The 24,089-nt window shown below is 39.5% G+C and overlaps 1 protein-coding gene across 2 annotated transcripts in view; it reads left to right on the top strand.

The window, feature by feature from the left end:
• Positions 1–24,089, top strand: part of LOC140467272 (metabotropic glutamate receptor 4-like) — a 1,248,646-nt gene that overhangs the window by 1,188,669 nt on the left and 35,888 nt on the right. The window contains exon 11 of one of the 2 annotated variants that reach the window (XM_072563525.1): positions 11,045–11,081. The exons of the other annotated variant lie outside the window; for it this stretch is intronic. Coding sequence (XP_072419626.1) covers positions 11,045–11,052 — 8 coding nt within the window. The 3' untranslated portion in view covers positions 11,053–11,081. The remainder of the gene's footprint in view (positions 1–11,044; positions 11,082–24,089) is intronic. 2 annotated transcript variants of the gene reach the window in all.

The raw sequence follows: 24,089 nt of genomic DNA, 5'->3' as shown, positions 1-24,089 counted from the left end.
GACTAATATACTGCCAGGGAGAATTGCTAGAGCAGCTTGGGTGGAGGTGGGACCCAGGGACATAGTGAGGGAAGAGATCAATCTGAAACTGGTACAGTTGAGAACAGAAGCGAGTCAAACAGTCAGGGCAGACGGGGACAAAGCAGAGACCGAGGTAGGACTGATAAATTAAACTGCATTTATTTCAATGCAAGGGGCTTAACAGGGAAGGCAGATTAAGTCAGGGCATGATTAGGAACATGGGACTGGGATATCATAGCAATTATAGAAACATGGCTCACAGATGGACAGGACTGGCAGATTAATGTTCCAGGATATAAATGCTACAGGAAGGATAGAAAGAGAGGCAACAGAGGAGGGGGTGTGCTGTTTTTGATAAGGGATAGCACTGCAGCTGTACTGAGGCAGGATATTCCCAGAAATACATCCAGGGAAGTTATTTGTGTGGAACTGAGAAATAAGAAAGAGATGATCACCACATTGGGATTGTATTATAGACCACCCAAATAGTCAGAATGAAATTGAGAAACAAATTTGTGAGGAGATCTCAGTTATCTGTTAGAATAATAGGCTGGTTATGATCGGAGATTTTAACTTTCCAAACATAGACTGGGACTGCCATATTGTTAAAGGAATTTGTTAAGTGTATTCAAGAAAATTTTCTGATTCAGTATTATGTGGATGTACCTACTAGAGAAGGTGCTACTCTTGGGAAATAAGGCAGGGGAGGTGACTGAGGTGTCAGTGGGGGAGCACTTTAGGGCCAGCAACCATAATTCTATCAGTTTTAAAATAGTGATGGAAAAGGAGAGACCAAATCTCAAAGTTGAAGTACGAGGAATGGCTGAGGGACTTGAGGCTGTTTTCGTTAGAGAGAAGAAGGTTGAGAGGTGACTTAATAGAGATATATAAGATAATCAGAGGGTTAGATAGGGTGGACAGGGAGAGCCTTTTTCTAAGAATGGTAACGGCGAGCACGAGGGGGCATAGCTTTAAATTGAGGGGTGATAGATATAGGACAGATGTCAGAGGTAGTTTCTTTACTCAGAGAGTAGTAAGGTATGGAATGCTTTGCCTGCAACGGTAGTATATTTGCCAACTTTAAGTACATTTAAGCCTTCATTGGACAAGCATATGGACGTACATGGAATAGTGTAGTTTAGATGGGCTTCAGATTGGTATGACAGGTTGGTGCAACATCAAGGGCCGAAGGGCCTGTACTGCGCTGTAATGTTCTAATGTTCTAATGTTCTAAATTAGAGAAAGGCCAATTTTGATGGTATTAGGCAAGAACTTTCAAAAGCTGATTGGGGGCAAATGTTCACAGGTAAAGGGATGGCTGGAAAATGGGAAGCCTTCAGAAATGAGATAATGAGAATCCAGGGAAAGTATATTCCTGTTAGGGTGAAAGGAAAGACTGGTAGATATTGGGAATGCTGGATGACTAAAGAAATTGAGGGTTTGGTTAAGAAAAAGAAGGAAGTATATGTCAGGAATAGACAGGATAGATCGAGTGAGTCCTTAGAAGAGTATAAAGGAAGCAGGAGTATACTTAAGAGGGAAATCAGGAGGGCAAAAAGTAGATATGAAATAGCTTTGGCAAATAGAGTTAAGGAGAATCCAAATGGTTTTTACAAATACATTAAGGACAAAAGGGTAACTAGGGAGCGAATAGAACCCCTCAAAGGTCAGCAAGGTGGCCTTTATGTGGAGCCGCAGAAAATGGGGGAGATACTAAATGAGTATTGTCCATTAGTATTTACTGTGGAAAAGGACATGGAAGATATAGATTGTAGGGAAAAAGATGGTGACATCTTGAAAAATGTCCATATTATAGAGGAGGAAGTGCTGGATGTCTTGAAAGCATAAAAATGGATAAATCCCCAGGAATAGACCAGGTGTATCCTAGAACTCTGTGGGAAGCTAGGGAAGTGATTGCTGGGTCCCTTGTTGAGATATTTAGAACATAGAACATAGAAAAATACAGCGCAGTACAGGCCCTTTGGCCCTCGATGTTGCACCGATCCAAGCCCACCTAACCTACACTCGCCCACTATCCTCCATATGCCTATCCAATGCCCATTTAAATGCCCATAAAGAGGGAGAGTCCACCACTGCTACTGGCAGGGCATTCCATGAACTCATGACTTGCTGAGTAAAGAATCTACCCCTAACATCTGTCCTATACCTACCACCCCTTAATTTAAAGCTATGCCCCCTCGTAATAGTTGACTCCATACGTGGAAAAAGGTTCTCATGGTCAACCCTTTCTAAACCCCTAATCATCTTGTACACCTCTATCAAGTCACCCCTAAACCTTCTTTTCTCCAATGAAAACAGCCCCAAGTGCCTCAGCCTTTCCTCATAGGATCTTCCTACCATACCAGGCAACATCCTGGTAAACCTCTTCTGCACCTGTTCCAATGCCTCCACATCCTTCCTAAACTATGGCGACCAAAACTGCACACAATACTCCAGATGCGGCTGCACCAGAGTCTTATACAACTGCAACTCTGGAACTCAGGACTCCGGAACTCAATTCCTCTACCAATAAAAGCCAGTACGCCATATGCCTTCTTCATTGCACTATTTACCCGGGTGGCAACTTTCAGAGATCTGTGTACATGGACACCAAGATCCCTCTGCTCATCCACACTACCAAGTATCCAACCATTAGCCCAGTACCCCATCTTTTTGTTACTCATACCAAAGTGAATCACTTCACACTTACCCACATTGAACTCCATTTGCCACCTTTCTGCCCAGCTCTGCAGCTTATCTATATCCCACTGTAACCTGACACATCCTTCCTCACTGTCAACAACTCCACCAACTTTCGTATTATCCGCAAACTTGCTCACCCAACCTTCTAGCCCCTCCTCCAGGTCATTTATAAAAATAACAAACAGCAATGGTCCCAAAACAGATCCTTGTGGGACACCGCTAGTAACTGCACTCCAAGATGAACCTTTACAATCAACTACTACCCTCTGTCTTCTTCCAGCCAGCCAAGTCCTAATCCAAACCTCCAACTCACCTCAATGCCATACCTCCGTATTTTTTGCAATAGCCTACCATGGGGAACCTTATCAAACGCCTTACTAAAATCCATTTGTATCATTGATAATCACAGGTGAGGCGCCGGAGGACTGGAGGTTGGCTAACATGGTGCCACTGTTTAAGAAAGGTGGTAAGGACAAGCCAGGGAACTATAGCCCAGTGAGCCTGATGTCAGTGGTGGGCAATTGTTGGAGGGAATCCTGAGGGACAGGATGTACATGTATTTGGAAAGGCAAGAACTGATTAGGGATAGTCAACATGGCTTTGTGCATGGTAAGTCATGTCTCACCAACTTAATTTAGTTTTTTGAAGAAGTAACAAAGAGGATTGATGAGGGCAGAGTGATAGATGTGATCTATATGGACTTCACTAAGGCGTTCGACAAGGTTCCCAAATGGGAGACTGATTAGCAAGATTAAAACTCATGAAATACTGGGAGAACTAACCATTTGGATACAGAACTGGCTCAAAGGTAGAAGACAGAGGGTGGTGGTGGAGGGTTGTTTTTCAGACTGGAGGCCTGTGACCAGTGGAGTGCCACAAGTGCTGGGTCCTCTACTTTTCGTCATTTATATAAATGATTTGGATATGAGCATAAGAGGTATAATTAGTAAATTAGCAGATGACACCAAAATTGGAGGTGTAATGGACAGCAAAGAAGGTTACCTCAGATTACAATGGGATCCTGATCAGATGGGTCAATGGGATGAGAAGTGGCAGATGGAGTTTAATTCAGGGGAATTTAATTCAATGGAGTTTAATTTAAATGTGAAGTGCTGCATTTTCGGAAAGTAAATCTTAGCAGGACTTATAGACTTAATGGCAAGGTCCTAGGAAGTGTTGCTAAACAGAGACACTTTGGAGTGCAGGTTCATAGCTCCTTGAAAGTGAAGTCGCAGGTAGATAGGATAGTGAAGAAGGCATTTGGTATGCTTTCTTTTATTGGTCAGAGTATTGAGTACAGGAGTTGGGAAGTCATGTTGGGGCTGTACAGGACATTGGTTAGGCCACTACTGGAATATTGCATGCAATTCTGGTCTCCTTCCTATCGGAAAGATGTTATGAAACTTGAAAGGGTTCAGAAAAGATTTACAAGGATGTTGCCAGGGTTGGAGGATTTGAGCTATAGGGAGAGGCTGAACAGGCTAGGGCTGTTTTTCCTGGAGCATCAGTGGCTGAGGGGTGACCTTATAGAGGTTTAATAATATAATGAGGATAGGATAAATAGACAAAGTCTTTTCTCTGGGGTGGGGGAGTCCAGAACTAGAGGGCATAGGTTAGGGTGAGAGGGGAAAAATATAAAAGAGACCTAAGGGGCAACTGTTTTCATGCAGAAGATGGTATGTGTGTGGAATGAGCTGCCAGAGGAAGTTGTGGAGTCTGATACAATTGCAACATTTAAAAGGCATTTGGGTGGGTATATGAATAGAAGGTGTTTGTCGGGATATGGGCTGGGTGCTGGCAAATGGGATTAGATTGTGTTGGGATATCTGGTCGGCATGGATGGGTTGGACTGAAGGGTCTGTTTCCATGTTGTACATCTCTATGATTCTATGACTAGCAACTGTGTTTTCCCATGCTGAAGTATAGCAAAACCCAAGTTGGATTTTCTTTAATATTAAAGGTGAGGTTGGAATACTCTAATATGGCTGAAGCTAGTTAGAAAGCTTTTGAATTGCCAAAGGATAATTAGACATTGCTGATGTAGTTGAAAATGTACCTTTAGATTACACAGCAAGTTTAAAAGCCATGCCACATTTCAGTATGCATTATCATTTTTTCCATTGATTAATTAGCAAGATTAGGTACTAAAAGTGTAAATGTTACCAACTACATTTGAAGCATTAACCAAAGTAATTACTTATGTAATAATTGACAATATACCAGATAACAGTCCTAATACTGGAGACAAGGAGTCACCCCCTCCAGTCACAATTCTCCAATGTCCCAATGTCATAAATGACATTCATTCCATTGAACAACGGTCTCAATGATTAGAACATATTCTCATCATAAAGCTGGGAGATAAAACTGATCGCTATTTTGTCAGGTACATTTTTAAACTTTTCAGTTTAACTCATATTATTTTGCTGGTACACTAACTACTGGGGATTGCGTCAGCATGTGACTGGAAGTAGACCGTCGAGAGGAAAGGAGGACTGTGAAGCATTGCCTCAGCCCAGCTGGTTGAATTGAACATACCAATGCATTTACAACCAAGTCCCCTAAAACAGAATTGTATTTTTTTTGAGCATGAATACCCCATGCTTTTGATATGTACCACAGAAAGCTCTACTGCAGAGGTACTAGAAATTGAGTGTGCCATGGTAGTCTGATTGCAAATAATGTTCATCCCCATCAGCAAAGATTCAGCTGGTGGACTCATTTTTACATTTGGCTAACTACATAGGATATCTTTCAAGTGAATCCTCTGATGATTCTGCTGTGGCTGAAACCTTCTACAACCGTACGTTTTCTCGTCAGATTCCCAGGCAGTGTAGCTGAGGCACAAACAATGCTCGGCAACGTGGCTATCTGTTCTTTAGTTGCTAAACTACTGGCTTCTCCTGACCCACACACCCAGTTTAATGGTTTGGGGACATTAACAAGCAGATATCCATTCTACAGCTCTATTTGCTCATAAGGATTTCCTATTTCAAGTATGTTGTGAGTTGCTGTTTGCATTTCTATCCCATCTGTTTTGTGCAATAACCTTTCAGTGGATTAGGCCTTTCAGCACAAGACTGCAGAAGATAATCACCTATTAATTATTAGGATTTTGAACAGAAAATATTTTGCAGGATATGGGGTTACATTTAGGGTATGCCTTCACTTGGGTTTTTTTTTGCATCTGTATAAATATTTATTTTAATAGGAAGAGTAACCAACTTTTTTCATTTCCCAACTACCTAGAGCAGTCTGTCAAAGAATATCAAAGACAATACAAGATATTCAGTGGAATAGTAACTGATGTAAGATACTTACTCTCATCAGGATCATTTAGTGTTCTGTAAACAATGTGCAAGTACGCTATATATTGGAGCAGGTATTCTTCAAAACTGGATATGAACTCAGCAGTTTTCGGACAGACAGTGCTACCTTTACTATTTTATGCTCAGAAATATTCCACCTTGCTGACGATAGTTGCTTGTGATGGAATTACTTTACAGGACTAGGCACTTGAAGTGAAAATGTTCCCCTGCAACATATTACACATGCATCTTTACTCCACTTGGTGAATGGACACTTTGAGCTCCTTGTCATCAAACTAAAACAGACATACTCTTCTTGACTGCACTTTCCTCTGCTGGAATCTCTAGTCTACTTTCTCCACTGGTACAGAGGGATAATGATATCCTTAAACCATTTAAGGGTCTTGTGGTTATCTTTTGGTAGACCAGTGTCTGTGTGTGCAAAATGCCTGATGCACAATAGTTTCACACTGAAGGAAACCCTTTAACCTTTAATGCCTACACTGAGTTTTTTGCTTGAGCTATCTCACTCGCCCCACTCCCCTGTTGTTTCCCCATATTACTATGAAATATTTTTCCCTTCAACATATTTATCCAAGTTTCCTTGAGAAATCATTACTAAAGCTGTTTCTGTCATCCTTTAAGACAATGCCTTCCAGATTATAATAACTTATTTTTATAATCAAACATAACATAAACTATTCTTGTTTTAAAAACAGCAAACGTTTATGCATTTGTATAGCATCTTCAAAGAACTTAATTAATTATCCCAATAGGAATCTTGATGCTTCTCTGATTAGGGGATGTAGCAGTATAAAGCTATTCCTATTTTAGCTCTTCCTCTGAGTTCCCATAAAATTATGTCCTTAACAGAAATCACTTTTCCATAACAAACCATGTTAAAATTAGAGTACATTCCTGACTTGTGATTTGTACATCAAAAACCTATTGACTGCCTTGGACCTAACGGGGGGATGTGGTGAAATGTTCTTTTGAGGGCCAGTGCAGACTAGATTGGCCAAATGGCCTCTATCTGCAGTGTTGGTATTCTATGATTCTATGTAAATCATATACTCACTGCTCCAGATAGGCTCTCATGTTCACAACATGAAAAGATATTGTGACAGTCATAGTGGAAAAGTCTAATTATGGTAAAAAGGAGTGAAATCAAAATACAAAAAAAATTGGAGAATTTGAGGTGTAATCATATTGTAATTCAGAATCACAGACAAATATTCTGGTGACATGGATTCAAATCCCACCATGGCAGAAGGGGAAATTTTAATTCACTAAAGATCTGGAGTTAACAGCTAGCCTAATGACAATCATGTGACCATTGTCAATTGTCATGTAAAAATAATCTGGTTGAATAAGTTCATTTCGGAAGGAAAGCTGCCATTCTTATTTGCTGCCCAAAGTGACTCCAAATCCACAATAAGGTGGTTGATTGTTAATGGCCCTCTGGAACATAACAAGTCACCCAATTCAAGGGCAATTAGTGATGGGCAATGAATGCTAGTCCGGCCTGGTATGCCCACATCTCATGCAGGTGTGGAAAACAAAAGGAGAATGAATCAGAAATTGAAAATTCAAAAGCTGACCCTTGACCTATCAGATTGGTTAATAAAAGGTTAGATAATATCATATTTTACTTCCATAAAAATATCAATATGACTTAAGGAGGCTATTAGAGAATCAGTGATCAATTTATGGGAAGAGGTTTGGGTACTCATGATGTTAATGGTTGGGATTACATTACCTATTAAATAACATGCTTACACACAATCCAGAGGGATGAGCTCAAATAAGGGAAGCAAATTATCAAAGCCTGTTCTTTTTTCAGAAATTTAATTTACTTATTAAATAAACTTTCCACAAATGTAGTAACAAATAATATGTTCAATTTTTAAAACATAACTTGAGGATGTCAACACTATATCACAAAGCAATGTGAAATAATTGATCTTCCAATTTGTTGGATGTAATTTCAGTAGGTTGGGTGAACATGGCAAAGGGCCACAGAATAGGAAAGCAAAAGATGAGGTTTCAATAATCAGAGAGAAACAAATGGTTGTCTGGTGGAGAATAAATAAAGGGGTGATCAAATCATGATAGAAGAGATTGGGAATGAAAGTGAGCAATTAAACAAATGGGAATGAAAAGAGAGCATGGAAAGAGAAGAGTAATAATAAAATTAGAAAAATTATATTGTTGCATTGTGTTTTTATTTTGGATTAATGAATTCCCTGAAACAGGACAGCAGGAAAATTGCACTGAGTTTACCTCAGGGAATCTGATACATGTAGAAAAGTAAAACAAAAGTGTGATATAATAAATGGTACAAGGTAAGTCTATGCATGGATTATTAAGTAGTCATGTTAACAATACCAACCTGTTTCTGTGGGCACTGTTTCTTTCTCCAGCCTATTTATCTAAATCTTAAGATTGTGACTATTATTCCTCTTAAAGATGTAGCATTTTACTGTCATAAAAACAATGGTTTTAATGAATGCTTTGATGTAAAATGTGCTTTTGATGTTTTCAGTAAAATGTGTTGCATCAGAAAACCTAAACTTTGTACACTGAGGTAATATTCCATTTTAGCTTGCTACTTTCTGTATCAGAAGTCAGATGACACCAGATTATACATTCTGTGCGACAGTGCAATGAAGAAAGGCTTGCTGTTTCTAGAAGCTGAAGATAATGAACGAGAGAAAGTTTGCTCCCCAGGATGACCTGGTTGCACAAGAGGAAGGGATGCAGGACAGGGCGGCCAGCAGCCAGAGAAAAGAAGAGTACACATTTGAGAGCCCAATTTTACTAATATCAAATCTTTACTTCACAAATTATCAGCCTGTTCTCTCCCTGTACCCCTGTGGAAATCTTTCTACAGATTTCAACAACAAGAGAACTTGCATTTATGCCATATATAGGTTTCACAGATAAAAATTTAGGACCGTGTCACAATAAAGAGCCATTGGGATAAGTGATCAAATGTCTGTTCAAAGAGAGAGGTTCTGAAAAATGATTAATGAGACAAAAGACTGAAGACTTGGCTTCCAATGGTGGTATGGAATAAATTGGGGATGTGCAAGATGCCTGAACAGGAGAAGGCTCAAATCTGAGGGTTTTAAGCAAAAGTCAACATTTCATCAAGTATTAGCCAAGTCCTGAAAAGGGAGAACAATACAGAAATAATCACAAATTTTTGTTCGTAGAAATTACTGTTAGCTTCCGGCTGCCTGCCACTTCAACACATCACCATGTTCCCTGTTTTGAAGTTGCTGCAGCGACCCAGTGACGCTCAGTGCAAGCTGGAAGAATAGAACCTTATTTTCCACTTGGGGACCCTTTCGCTTTCTGGACTCAATATCGAGTTCAATAATTTTAGGGCCTAAGCCATGTCCTTACGCCAACCCCACAAACCAGACTTTGTCATCACATGAGCTGTTACCACAGACAACTGATTGTCAGCCACTAATTGTCCAAATTAGCAGCTACATTCCTTTGTTTGCTCAACTATTGTTCTGCCATCTCTCTCTGGGTTCCATCTCCATCTGTCATTTACTCATTCCCCCCCCTCTCCCACACTATTTTTAGCATATATACCAACTTTTTGCTGGCCACAATCAGTTCTGAAGAAGGGTCACTGGACCTGAAATGTTAACTTTGCCTTTTCTTCACAAATGCTGCCAGACCTGCACACATTTTCCAACAATTTTCAGCATCCGCAGTTCTTTGTTTTAGACAGGATAGATACAGGAAGGATGTTCCCAATGACAAGGGGAGTTCAGAACTAGGGGTTACAGCCTAAGAATATAGGGTAAACCAGTTAGGACTGAGATGAGGAGAAATTTCTTCAACCAGTGTGTGTTGAAGAGTATGGAATTCACTACCTCAGAAAGCAGTCAATGCCAAAATGTTGTATCAGTTCAAAAAGGAGTTGGATATGTTACTGGGGCTAAAGGGATCAAAGGATTTGGAGGAGAAGCAAGAACAGTCTATTGAGATGAATGATCACCCAAGCTTGAAGGGTTCAATGGCTTAGTCCACTTCCTATTTTCTAGACATTTCTATTTAAGTGCCATTAGTGTTCTTGTGCCTAAAAATGGTAAATATTGAGTACCTCCTTGAAGGCTTTACCATCATATAAACATGAGAACATACAAAATAAAAACAAGTGTAGGCCATTCAGCGAGATCATGGCTGACATGGATTCCACATTTTCAGCTGCTCCAAAAAATTTCATTGCCGTACAAAAATCTCTCTATTCCGCCTTAAAAATATTCACTGACCCTGTCTCCACTTTCTGAGGCAGAGTGATCCAAAGGCCTCCAAGTGTATCACATTGTTGGAAAATTGCCTTACTAATAAATTTGATTTGGTTACATGGTCAGTCATATGAACCGTGCCGTATTCGACTAAAGAACTAGTGTACACAATTGCAAAGAGTCAGCTTGTGCTGGACATGGTTTGCAATTGAACTCTGTAAAACTTTTGTGATACCTTCTCTGATTTTGGGTGAGATGATTGGTAAAGCCATTGGAATTTGCAAACCAAAGACCATTGTATTAGAATCTCTACTTCAATTAGAAGCCTGACTTAATTATATCTTGTTGCATATTTACGTTCCTTCTAAATCACTGATAATTTTTTTTGCAAGCTTTTTATTATTCAGACATTTTTTCAATCCTCTTCTAAGGAGTAATATAGGTTTGTGCTGTCAGTGAAGCCTCAACTCATTGTGAACATATAGGTGCATGCAATTCTCAATTTTTAGATCATTAATAAAGCAATAATATGTATCTCAAGCATTTTCAGCAGGCAACAAGGCACACCCTGGACATGCAAAAGTCAAAGCATTATTAATCAATAGAGTTCTTATACAATTTGACATATAGGTACATTCCTCAGTTTAGATTGCATTATAAAAGCAACAGTTGCTCATAAAGCTCCTGTGTTTATAGAACTCATAAAATACTAACTTCTTTCTTAACAATTTCTTCATGCAGTACCTTGAGGATTCTAATTGCAAACCATCCAGTCCAGGTATTTAATTTTCTCAGTTTATTCATGGCATATGGTAACCTCTGCTTATAATATAAAAAATATATTAGAAACATGCCTCCAGACAACTCCTGATTTTTAATGGCAACTTTTAGTTCACTGGTGTGATCCCAACCATTAACATCATGTTACTTGTACCTGTAGTCCATCAAAATGAGTTAAGCTAATGTAAAAGTTTAAGGGGTCAAGTCCTGCTTTTATGCCTGTTTGAAATACGTCATGAGGAAAACTTGTCTCAAATTAAAAACCGTTGATGATTTCCACTCATTTATTATTTTATGAGCTTACAAAGACTCTTCTCTTTTAAAATTAAGTGTTAATAGTGTGTTAATAGACATCTTTTAAAATAGTTTTAAGTTTTCAAAAAGTAAAATACACCACTATAATTTTCCAATAGTTCTGTGTTGGCATTTTAAATCATTTTCAATTTTAAAACAATTTTCAATGATTTAAAATCAGGTTATCCACAGCAAATGAACTAGTCATACTTATTAAAACACTATTTTTGCAAGAAGTCCATTTCAGTTCTATTAATAATATTAGTCTCATTAACATATCACTCTTTGATGCAAACTTTTCATTCAGAATATCTGATTTGAAAATACTGCTTGATCGTATGGCTTAAAGGTTTGTGATAATGCAAATAAGTTGGATATGACTTTTGCAAACCTGCCCAATTTTGGGGACATCTTACTCCCAAGTTGATGATTGTGACTGAAGCAGATACATTTTGCTACCTGATGTGTGTCTATGTTAATAATTGATCTCTTTTTTTCAACTCCAGTCTCACATTCCCATTGATTTTACCAGGAAGCAGCAACTGGAAAATCAAATAGCTGAACATTTCTCAGATGAAGTAAATTTAAATTTGCAAAGGAAACCTTCATAATCTATCAGGCCTTCCCTATAAAATACTCACTGCATATCTTATGCAACAGAACAATAGAAAGGTCTTAGTTTGCTCAGAAACTAAATTAATAAAAAACAACTTTTACCAATTTCAAGTTTGATACAAAATGTTACCTTCGATGATATATTGTTGAAGAAGGAGGAATTAAAATAAAACTATCAAGGAGCAAAATGCAATAGCTGGTAAAGAAGGAGGTGGACTAAAAGGAGGTTAAATTGCTTGCAGTTTGTGTATGATTTAACAATTACTGAAGTTCAGTCTAGTGCAGTTATCATTTTCATATCAAATTTCAGGCGGCACGGTGGCACAGTGGTTAGCACTACTGCCTCACAGCGCCAGAGACCTGGGTTCAGTTCCCGTTCCGGTTTCCTCCCACAGTCCAAAGATGTGCAGGTCAGGTGAATTGGCCATGCTAAATTGCCCGTAGTGTTAGTTAAGGGGTAGATGTAGGGGTATGGGTGGGTTGCGCTTCGGCGGGGCGGTGTGGACTTGTTGGGCCGAAGGGCCTGTTTCCACACTGTAAGTAATCGAATCTAATCTAATCTACAAGCAAAGTAATATCAAGAAGTTCAGTCAGTTTCTAGTTCTCCACGTGTACTGTATTGGAAATATAATGAGGATAAAAAGATTAATATTTGGTCCATCAATCAGATGCTGGTTCTTTGACATAGATATTCATTTATGTTTACTCTCCTATTTTCTCCTTACAACCTTGCAAATATTTTCTTTGAAAGCATATATCAAATTTACTTTTGAACGTTATATTGGATTTACTGCCATATCATGCTATGCATTCCATGCGTAATAAGAATTGTTCATCTCCTAAACAGTTCTTTTGCCAATTATGTTAAATCTGTGTCCACTATTCTGTTAAAGGAATCAATTTCTGTCCACCTTCAATGTGAATATCTTTCTGAATTCTGAATTCCTCACATAAATTTCCTCTTCGCTTTCTCTGCTGGAAGGAGTGTCAGCTTCTCTCTCTAGTTTTGGGTATCATTCACATCCATCTCCTCCATTCCCTTTACAAGGCACTTGAGTAGGACGAGTTTTCTTTTTGCCAGATATTCTTGTCAATGGAAGCATAGCTGATTTTTAAAGAAAATTCAGAATGTTATTGCAACAAAATGCAGAAGCTCACAATAGTCCATTTCTTTTGATGGGTGGGTTTCTGGGCAAAGCTAAGGTAAAGTATGCAGTGAGGATTGTTTTCATGTTTCTGATTTTATATTTGTTGCATATATCTTTTAAACTTTAAAAATCTAAAGAAGGATTCCCTGCTGTAAACTCACCTGTTTGACCTGTAAGTATCTAAAGACTTTACCAACATAGCAGATAAAAATCGGAAATGCTGGAGAAACTCAGCAGATCTGGTAGCAGCTGAGGACAGAGAAGCAAAGTCAATGTTTCTATTTGAATGATTCTACTTTAGAACCAATATGGTAGATATTGCACCTCTGGCTTGTAATGAGCATATACCTCCTGTCTGCTATATCAGAGACTGAACAGGGCAATCTGGTTATCTTGGCCACTAGCAAGAGAGCTGCTGAGAGACCCAGGCTGCATGCTCCAGGAAAACCCAGTAGTATTACAAGCCAATGAACCAGTTGAGAGGAACTGTTTTTTTTGGGATCAGGACTCTTGGGAGGAAGAAGTCCTGCCTTTCAAGAGCTACTGTCTTATATGGGAGTGAACAGCTTTGTGAAACAATAGGGAATTGGTAGCTGCTTCAAATGGTCCTGTGTCACAGAATATGAATGGAGTATCTTTGAAGCACTTTACTTACACTGTTATAACCTTAGTTTCAAAGACGCAGGCCAGATGGTATGATGGTATTAAATGTTTTGTGGCATGAGGGTCATGAGATGAGGGAAGAGGGTTTGCGAATCAGGAGCAACATGTGGGTCTCAGCATGGCCCTCTCTTCCCATTGTCAGTTCTAGTCATTAGGCTCTGGGTGTCTTTAAACAAGGCATCTCCCTGGGAAATCCTTAAATCCTGTGCTCCCCACAATTTAATACTACCACCCAGTACGAGGCCTTTAATTGTACATAAATTGACCATTAAAGGCCTTGGTTTAGTTCATGAGCCTTCTCAGCACAAACATAATTGTGCTGGAGGCAGGAAGATGGCAGGATCTCCATCAGCCACCATGCTGCCCAAATAAATTCCGTCCCCACTACCATACATAGAATGGGGGGAATATAAAATACCACTTGAAGGATTTCATTAATGCCTGTTTTTCTAGACTTATCTGGTTGAAATGTACTAGGTGGTTAGTAAATCTCTTCCAATTACTTAAGAGGTGTACCTTCTACTGTTACCATATTAATTCTTCAAAATGGTCAGAGACATTATAATACTGTATGTCATCTTGGATCCTATAGTCTTCTTCAGTTGGCATGATGAGATATTATTACCAGAATCCATTCAGCAAGACACCCAAAAAGCAGTTTTATTGGATAGTCATGTTATGCTGTGGAGATCCCTTCATTTAAAAGAAATTAAGTTTTATTGTGATACCTTTACAATTATATCTATGTCAGCATGGAATTAATTACAGCTTTTACGGGTAACATTTGTTAAACCATTACTTTTCAGCTTCACAAATGTGAATAGAGAATCATTGAAGCATTGAATTCACATTACAATAACTTTGGTTTCAAAGTCAGGTCGTGTAACAGCTCAATCAAGAGATGATCCTTTGTTTTATAAATTGGTCTTTGAGAGTTGCCAAGATCAGGTGAAGATCTCCAGAATTAATCCATTTTTTTTGCAAAGACTTCCATCTGTCATTTCTATGCCTTGATTCATGATTCGGAATCTACTATCTGATAACTTAATGAAGGACTCCAGAAAATAAGGAACAACAGAAATTGAAATGAAAACATCAGAATAAATCAATACTTTATTTTGCCACAGTGTCTTTGCCATCCCTGATTGTTCTTGTTCTGTCCCATCAATGCTGCATATGTTAATGAGCTAGTTGGTTTACACACGTGCAGTCCAGACATGCCAAGTCACTGTGCACAGATGTTCAAGAAATCAAACAGCACAATTTCAGGGGATTCTATTTACAATTACATTTCCACTCCAGTTATGGTGCTTAGTCCTTCCACATGTTATTGGATTCTGAATCAGTATGGCATGCTCTGATCCATATCCAAGTTATCAGGCCCTGAATTTTAGTTGCTGTTTAGTTACTGTCACCAATAAGGCCAGCATTATTGCCCATCAAATGTGTCCTTGATAAAATTGGCATGGAGCTGTCTTCCTAACCACTGCATTTCAAGTGGTGCCGAGTCTCCCACAGTGCTGTGAGATAGGAAATTCCAAGATCTTAGACCAGTAATTAGAATCCCTACAGTGTGGAAACAGGCCCTTCAGCCCAACAAGCCCACACCGAACCTCCAAAGACTAACCCACCTAGACCCATTCCCCTACCCTATATTTACTCCTGACTAATGTTACATATCCCTGACTAACCTACATAACCCTGAAAACTATGGGCAATTTAGCATGCCAGTTCACTTAACCTGCACATCTTTGGATTGTGGGAGGAAACTGGGGCACCCAGAAGAAACCCATGCAGACACGGGGAGAATGTGCAAACTCCACACAGTCACCTGAGGCTGGAATCAAATCCGGGTCCCTGGCGCTGTGAGGCAGCAGTGCTAACAACTGAGCCACCATGCAACTATTCACACCAATTTTGTCATGGACATGTTGAATGGCAATAATAAAGGAATACTGATGTATTTCCAAGTCACAGTGGTATGTGACCTGGACAGGAAAATAGGCAAAGTATTACCAAAGACCTGCTGCTTTTGTTCTTCAAGGCAGTAGAAGTCTTACCTTTAGAAGATAACATTGAGGAAGGCTGAGTGAGTTGTGATTTATCTTGTAGCAGGTAAAGACTGTAACCAAGGTTGATAGTCAGACGTGAGGTGTCGGAAGACTGGAGGTTGGCTAACGTGGTGCCACTGTTTAGGAAGGGAGGTAAGGATAAGCCAGGGAACTATAGACCAGTGAGCCTGATGTCAGTGGTGGGCAATTTGTTGGAGGGAATCCTGACGTACAAGGTGTACATGTATTTGGAAATGCAAGGACTGATTTGGGATAGTCAACATGGCTTTGTGCATGGGAAATCATGTCCCACAACCTTGATTGAGTTTTTTTGAAGAAGTAACAAAGCAGATTAATGAGGGTAGAGCAGTAGATGTGATCTATATGGACTTCAGTAAGGCATTCCACAAGGTTCCCCATGGGAGACTGGTTAGCAAGGTTAGAACTCACGGAATACAGGGAGAACTAGCCATTTGGATACAGAACTGGCTCAAAGGTAGCAGACAGAGGGTGGTGGTGAAGGGTTGTTTTTCAGACTGGAGGCCTGTGACCAGTGGAGTGCCACAAGGATCAGTGCTGGGTCCACTATTTTTGTTATTTACATAAATGATTTGGATGCGAGCATAAGAAGTACAGTTAGTAAGTTTGCAGATGACACCAAAATTGGAGGTGTAATGGACAGCGAAGAGGGTTACCTCAGATTACAACAGGATCTGGACCAGATGGGCCAATGGGCTGAGAAATGGCAGATGGAATTTAATTCAGATAAATGTGAGGTGCTGCATTTTGGGAAAGCAAATCTTAGCAGGACTTATACACTTAATGGTAATGTCCTAGGGAGTGTTGCTGAACAAAGATACCTTGGAGTGCAGATTCATAGTTCCTTCAAAGTGAAGTCGCAGGTAGATAGGATAGTGAAGAAGGCGTTTGGTATGCTTTCTTTTATTGGTCAGAGTATTGAGTGCAGGAGTTGGGAGGTCATGTTGTGGCTGTACAGGACATTAGTTAGGCCACTGTTGGAATATTGTGTGCAATTCTGGTCTCCTTCCTATCAGAAAGATGTTGTGAAACTTGAAAGGATTCAGAAAAGATTTCCAAGGATGTTGCCAGGGTTGGAGGATTTGAGCTATAGGGAGAGGCTAAGCAGGCTGGGGCTGTTTTCTCTGGAGCATTGGAGGCTGAGGGGTGATCTTCTAGAGGTTTACAAAATTATGAGAGGCATGGATAGGATAAATAGACAAAGTCTTTTCCTGAAGTGGGGGAGTCCAGAACTGGAGGGCATAGGTTTAGGGTGAGAGGGAAAGATATAAAAGAGACCTAAGAGGCAACTTTTTCACACAGAGGGTGGTATGGGTATGGAATGAGCTGCCAGAGGAAGTGGTGGAGGCTGGTACAATTGCACCAATTAAAAGTCATTTGGATGGGTATATGGATAGGAAGGATTTGGAGGAGTATGGGCCGGGTGCTGGCAGGTGGGACTAGATTGGGTTGGGATATCTTGTCGGCATGGACGAGTTGGACCAAAGGCTCTGTTTCCATGCTGTACATCTCTATGACTCTATGACTGTATGGAGGGTATTCATGTAGAGAAGCAGTCATCCAAACTAGTGGAGAAATTTCACCACACTCCTGATTTGTATGTTGTAAATGGTGAAGAGACATTGGAAAACCAAGAGGTGACTCATTTGTCATGAAATATCCAATCTCTGACTTGCTCTTTTAACCATAACATTTAGATAGCTGGCCTAACTATTTTCTGGTCAATGACCTTCAGGATGTTCACGCTTGCTATTGAATGCCAGTTTATCTCTCATTCAATCATTACCTGACACATGTGAGACTTGGATGTTGTGTACTGTTTATTGGATTTTATATTGTCAAATACTTACTGCATGTAAATGGGCTTCTTCGTTATCTGAGGAATTGTGAGTGGAACTGAACATTTGGTAAGCATCAGTGAACATCCCGACTTTTGATCTTATGATAGAGGGACAATAGTTGATGATCGTTATGTCTCGGACACTGATTTGAGAAACCAGTGATGCAGTGCTGTCCTGGGGCTGAGATGACTGATCTCCAACAGCCACAGCAATTTCTACGTACGCTAGGTTTAATATCTGCGTTTGTATTGGTTATAATTTGGTTATAATGTAATATCAATCAGCCATGATGTCTGCAATCTGTCTTTGACAGTACATAGTTTTACTAAATGGTTAAGCAGGTTATTAGTACCTGGAAATATATGGAAATAATCATCAGAACATTGGAAGAAGAGTCATTGGAAACAAAATGCTAACTCTCTTTTGCTCTCCTCAGATGCTGTGGTTTTTCTAACATTTTCTGCTTTTGTTTCAGATTTCTATCAACTGGAATATTTTACTGTTATTCACACCGATTGTTGGGTTGTACCTGCTGGGAGGGAATACTTAATTCATGAGGTACTCAGTATGACTGGACGATGCACAGAAACAGCTTTCAGCTTGATGGGAGACATATTACTCATGAATACATCATAAATTCATCTTTTAGGAAAGAAAGTAGTATCTTGATCCAATTCACGAGTGAACAACTAACCTGATAATACTATTAAATCCCTTCGCTCATTTTAATGACAAAACAAAAGTGGATCCATTGCCAAATTAATTATTAAATTCTGTCTGGGAGGAAACCAAGATAGAATGGAAAATATGTTTTCACAATGTGTGAAAAATTCCATTTCGCATTGGAGAGTCATATTTACCTGACAATGCTTCGTAAAGCAATTATCAGAAGCTGGGTATTTGATCACTGACTCAAACAATGGACCTTTAGCAATTCTGATTCCAAATCACATAGCAATCTCCCTGCAGATGTAATTACAGCTATATTCAGTGGCTAGATTCACCATCTGCTCGAGTATGCAGGTTTTTTAAAAAATGCTAGTTTCCTACTTTGAAATTGGATTAAAAATGTTTTATTTCTTTTATACAGTACTCCAAAATAGTCCAAAAAATCATGACTTTACAGCAATTTCAGAAGAGAGATACCTTGAGACTTAGAATTCATTAATATTTGCTCACTATAGCCTCACAGTTACTCACTATAGCCTCTGATTGTTCAAAGTAGCAAACCAGAAAGCCCACTACTTGAGTGACTGGGAATATGTAATAGCTTGAGAGTACACTGCAACTTTAATATAGAAAGATGTCCTAAAGTGTGAAAAGGCATTGTCAAACAAAGAGTGAGACCAAGCTAGATGAGGAGCTGCTTAAGACTGATGAGCAAAAGATTCCTCAAAAAGGAAGGTTTAAGATACATCTTAAGAAAGATAAAAGAAGTGGAGAGATGTGAAGTGGTACACAACAGCAACAATTTCTACTTGTAATGCATCTTTAGTGAAACCAGAATTTTCCACAGCAATTCACAGGAGCTGTTGTTGTTAAAACAAATCAAAACTACCTTGAACCACATACAACGTTAATAGGGCCAAATCTTCTGAGGAGTCAGAATGCCGAATTACTCTTTTGTACTTAGCCAGCCCTGGAGCTCAGTGTTTCTTTCTGGAATTGTGGACCTGGCACCAAGATCTTGATTGAATCCCATAGACACTTTGACAAGCCTAGAGAAAAGGTAAACTGCAAAAGAAAAGTGAAGATGACTTGACCAAATCTCCTCAAAATATATTAAAAGGATAGCCCAGATCCCATACTTTTCTTATTTTTAAAAGCAAGTGTGAGATGACGTGTTCCAGATGCAATTTGATTGGTCAAACTACCAGGCTTGAAGCAAAACACACTTTATTATAATTAAAATACATACAAAATAAGCATGAAAAATTAGCTTAATTGTAACTATCAAAATACTTAAGATATATGATATACTAGTGACCACTGATTAGCTGTTCCAACATAGTAACACCCCATAAAAATATCCTTGGCAGAGGCAAATTCAGTAAATATATTGTCTCACATGCAATATTTCTCCAGTCCAAGGGAAAACAACATCAATAAAAAATTCTGAGAGAGGGAGAGAACTCAAGCATTTTGCTGGAGCAGGAAGAGATGTATAGCAGCTTCCAAACCTCAACAGCTACTGTAAGCTAAAACTAAAATCCTGGTTCTGTGGGAGCTTGACCCACCCATTCATGCTGCTTCTATTGTTCCAACTAAAAAAACCTAAGGTCTCACAAGTTGTTTACCTTATTGGCTTGAAACAGACTGCTCTTACCCTCTCATTAAAAGAAAAGGACAAAATACACCACTTAAATCCATACTATCATCAATATAGGAAGATATACAGGTATATGAGAGGGCAGGGCAGCAGTTTGGGGAATTAAGGTGTAGGGTAGCCAATAGGAGCATGACAGGGTACAGTAGCAGGTTGCTAGGTGAAGGTGTAGGGTTGCAGGTTGATCGGCGATGGAGAGTTTGGAAGGTAGATGTTGGGTGAAGGTTAGAATGGCAGGTTGGTGGGTGCAGGGTTAAGGTAACAGGTGAATTGGTGATGGAGAGTGTGGCGGGTAGGTGAGTGAGGGTGTAGAGTGGGAGATAATGAGGTGAAGGATTAGTGTGGCAGGTAAGACAAGCCAATGTTTCAGCTCAAAACATTGACTTTCCTGCTCCTCAGATGCTTTCTGACCTGCTGTGCTCTTCGAGCTTCACATCTATTGACTCTGACTTCCAGCATCTACAGTACTTACTGTGTCCTAGTTTGGCAGATAGGTGGGTGAGGGGGAAGGATGACAAGTAGGTGAGTAACGTAAGTAGGGTGAATTTTGTGTGTGTGTGTGTGCACGTGTGCGCGCGCTTGTCAAGTATGTTGGGTAGGTCAGGTAAGTGGAGTCCGGATCAGGTCAGATTTGGACTTTTGGAATGAGTTATATACTTGCCCAGGAGTTATGATATGTATCAGAAGCCTCCCTAGCATCCCACTCTAACTTAGAATTGTCAACTTTTTTAAAGAGTTCCAGGAGCTGCATGTCATCCTTCCCCCTCACCCACCTATCTGCCACACTAGGGCACAGTAAGTACTGTAGATGCTGGAATTCAGAGTCAATTGATGTGAAGCTCGTGGGTTTCCTCCAGGTGCTCCGGTTTCTTCCCACAGTCCAAAGATGTGCAGGTCAGGTGAATTGGCCATGCTAACTTGTCCCTAGTGTAAGGTGAAGGGGTAAATGTAGGGGTATGGATGGGTGCGCTTCGGCAGGTCGGTGTGGACTTGTTGGGCCGGAGAGCCTGTTTCCACACTGTAAGTAATCTAATCTAATCTAATAATTGCTATCAGATGTTTAAACATCCCAGGAAATTACTTTGTAGTCAGTATTCAGCATATCAGAGTAGTACCATAACTTAATTAGTAGCTTTGGTCTGAATGCAAGCTGGAGACTCGATATTCTGGACTGATGGTTTAGATGACCAAAGGCTTGGAAAAGGAGCTTGGTTTTTACAAGTGTCTTCAAGGAGGAAAACGAGGTAGTAAGGTGAACGGGCAGCAAGGGATATGTACAACATGAAAATCATTCAGCAATAAGTCACTGTATTGGTTTGTGGAGTTGTGACCAGTTAGGGATGACAAAAAGTCAATCAGCCTGATAATGATCTGAATAGCTGTAGGGGGCTGATCAGCTTGTGACTGTAAACAATACTGCCAGAAGCATTCAGCCCTCCAGAAGAGGAGCTGGTACGTTTTTCTGCAGTAGAAAATAGCTGAAACCTAAAGAAAACCAGTTATTTCTTGTCCTTCACCAGTTGCTGTAAGCTGTTGCTTTTAACCAGTAAGTCATTGACCATATAATTTGAGGAACAGTCACACTCGTGTGAGGTAAGAGGTCAAACGGTGCGAGAGTTTCATTTAGCTGAGTTATATGGCAACAATTCATAGTTGCTTAAATGTGGTATGAATCTATTTATTAGTAATGAACCGTAGTTCTTGTTAAGTACAGAAATCCAGTCCATGTTTTCTATTAGCTTGGGTCCATCTGACACGTAAAATGATAAGATTATTAACTTTTGTGATGACTTCAGGTATAGCAAGGTTTGATGTCCAGAATGTAACCCCAGTCAGGCGTGACACAATTCCAACATTACTGCAAAAACTACAGGTGGATGTTCAGGCCAGCAGAGATTAATGATGAAGGCAAAAAGACCCAAAAATTCTTGAAATAGCCAAAGTGCTGCCAATGTGAGTTCACCCAGTTTTGTGGATAGGTGTGTAGTGATTTATGCTCATCAAAGCCTGGTTAATTGGAAGCTAAAGAGGTGATGGGGTGGCAGAAAAGCTGCCTGATGATAGGAACTCTGCTCCACTCCAACCACTCACCCTCCTTGCTTGCTTTGAATGAATGGCAGCCAAAGACCAACCTCATGATGGGCTCCTCAACACCCATCACCATACCTTCAACCTCCCCATGAAAACTCGTGCAGTATTACCTGGGCTGTTCTCTCTTGTTTGTAATTAGCTTATTGAAAGAGTGGGATAAAATCTTCCTATTCAGTTGTTTACTGCTCATTGCTACCAGATATTTCTCAGAACTAAAGGCCTTAGGTTGGCCCTCCAACTTTCAGAGTCCGCTCAGCATCCTGAATAGGATATAGAACCTGTCTCCATGTCTACTGGGGGTTTGCTGGGCCAACATTGAAATGAGTGATTATCTTCCATGGGAAGATACATGATGCAGAAACAATCACAGATCCAATGCGCACCTACAAAGCAAAGGTTCAGCATTATACTTTGAAATGCTTAATTAGCTGTTAACTGTTTTCAAATGTTCTGAAGTCATGAGTGGTGGTAAGTTAATGCAAGTTATTTTATAAACTTCCTTTTTTTGGCTTGAGCTGGTAATTTAAGCAAGGTGTGGGAGCTTGTGATTCATGAACAATATTGACACTATAACTTTTACAGTATTGAAGCAGAAATATCCACATGTTTGTTTGAATTATCTATTCATTTGTGGTTTGAAGATTTGGAACACTTTTTATGATGCACCACAGAATTTTAATCATAGCCCATATATTTTTCACTCAAAAAATCTGCCAGGAAATTTCTTTGTTCACTGTGTTACCTCAACTACACACATTGCTATGTATACATGGATACAGTCTGCATATAATTTCCTTAACTGAGCCATTAGTATCTTTCCTTGTCTTTTTCTGTAGGGATCTTAAATTAACAATCCCTTTTTCTATCCAGCAATGAATCAGATGAGACAAAATATTCTAGTATAACAAAGTGACCCTTTTATTAGTCACTAAATGTACAGCAATGTTGTAATCCAAGCCTTTAGATTTTGCCTTTGGGACAGAGCAGACTCCATCATTTTGTCACACTGTCATCCTCCCATCTCTGCCTCTTTTGATAGTTGACTAGACTACCCATTCCCTGTAAAGTGAGAACATTCAACTTCACCAGCAACGCTACTAATATTCTAACTTTTCTATTCCAATGATGCTCAGTTATGGGTGAAAAGTGTTGTCCAATTGAAAGTAGTTTACTTCAAAATATTATCTATTAATCATCATGGATATTTTTGTTTGATGTGTCAAATATTTAATGACATCAAGACTCATTTAACTCAATCTTCATCTGAGATGTCACTATCAAAATGAGATCCAATGTGATCCAAATGATATTTTTAGTGCTTTTCAGACTCAGATGTTTTATGTGATGATTTGCAGACCATGCTTCATAATGTCCATTGATCCTTTTGTATTAATTGTGGAAAATAGCTGGATATCACAAGGATATCATCTTTCCAAAATGATGATCAAGTCTCATAAGACTGCAATGTTGATCTCCAAAGTAACCACCTTTTATTTCAATAGTTCCAACTCGTGGTGCCAACTTGTCCGGAGAGATGATTGCTCTCTTCTAAATGGATTTGATTATCCAATGATCCTCCTGCCATCTCAAACTGAGCACTGATGTTCAGTTTTGTTGGATAACCTCCTTCTGTTGTTTCTGTTGTTGCAGGTCACTGGAACATTCAGTTCTTATGATTGACTGTTCCTGACCCAAGCTGATGCAGTTAGTCTGGGTTTGTGATTGTTTGTTGCAAATAAACAAGATAGGATTTCTGTCACTGGTTACTCACTAACAACTGTAAAATCCTTTGATGTCAGAATGTCAAAGTATTAAAAGAAATGATTTTCCGAAACATTTTAGTTCTGAAGAAGAGTTGTACGGGATTTTGAAGTGTTGATTCTGTTTCTGACTCGACCAGAATTGCTGAGATTCTTCAGCACTCTGTGTATGTGTTAT

This window comes from Chiloscyllium punctatum, chromosome 45 (genome assembly GCF_047496795.1).
Source record: "Chiloscyllium punctatum isolate Juve2018m chromosome 45, sChiPun1.3, whole genome shotgun sequence".
Taxonomy (NCBI): domain Eukaryota; kingdom Metazoa; phylum Chordata; class Chondrichthyes; order Orectolobiformes; family Hemiscylliidae; genus Chiloscyllium; species Chiloscyllium punctatum.
This window is presented reverse-complemented; position numbering and strand designations above follow the sequence as displayed.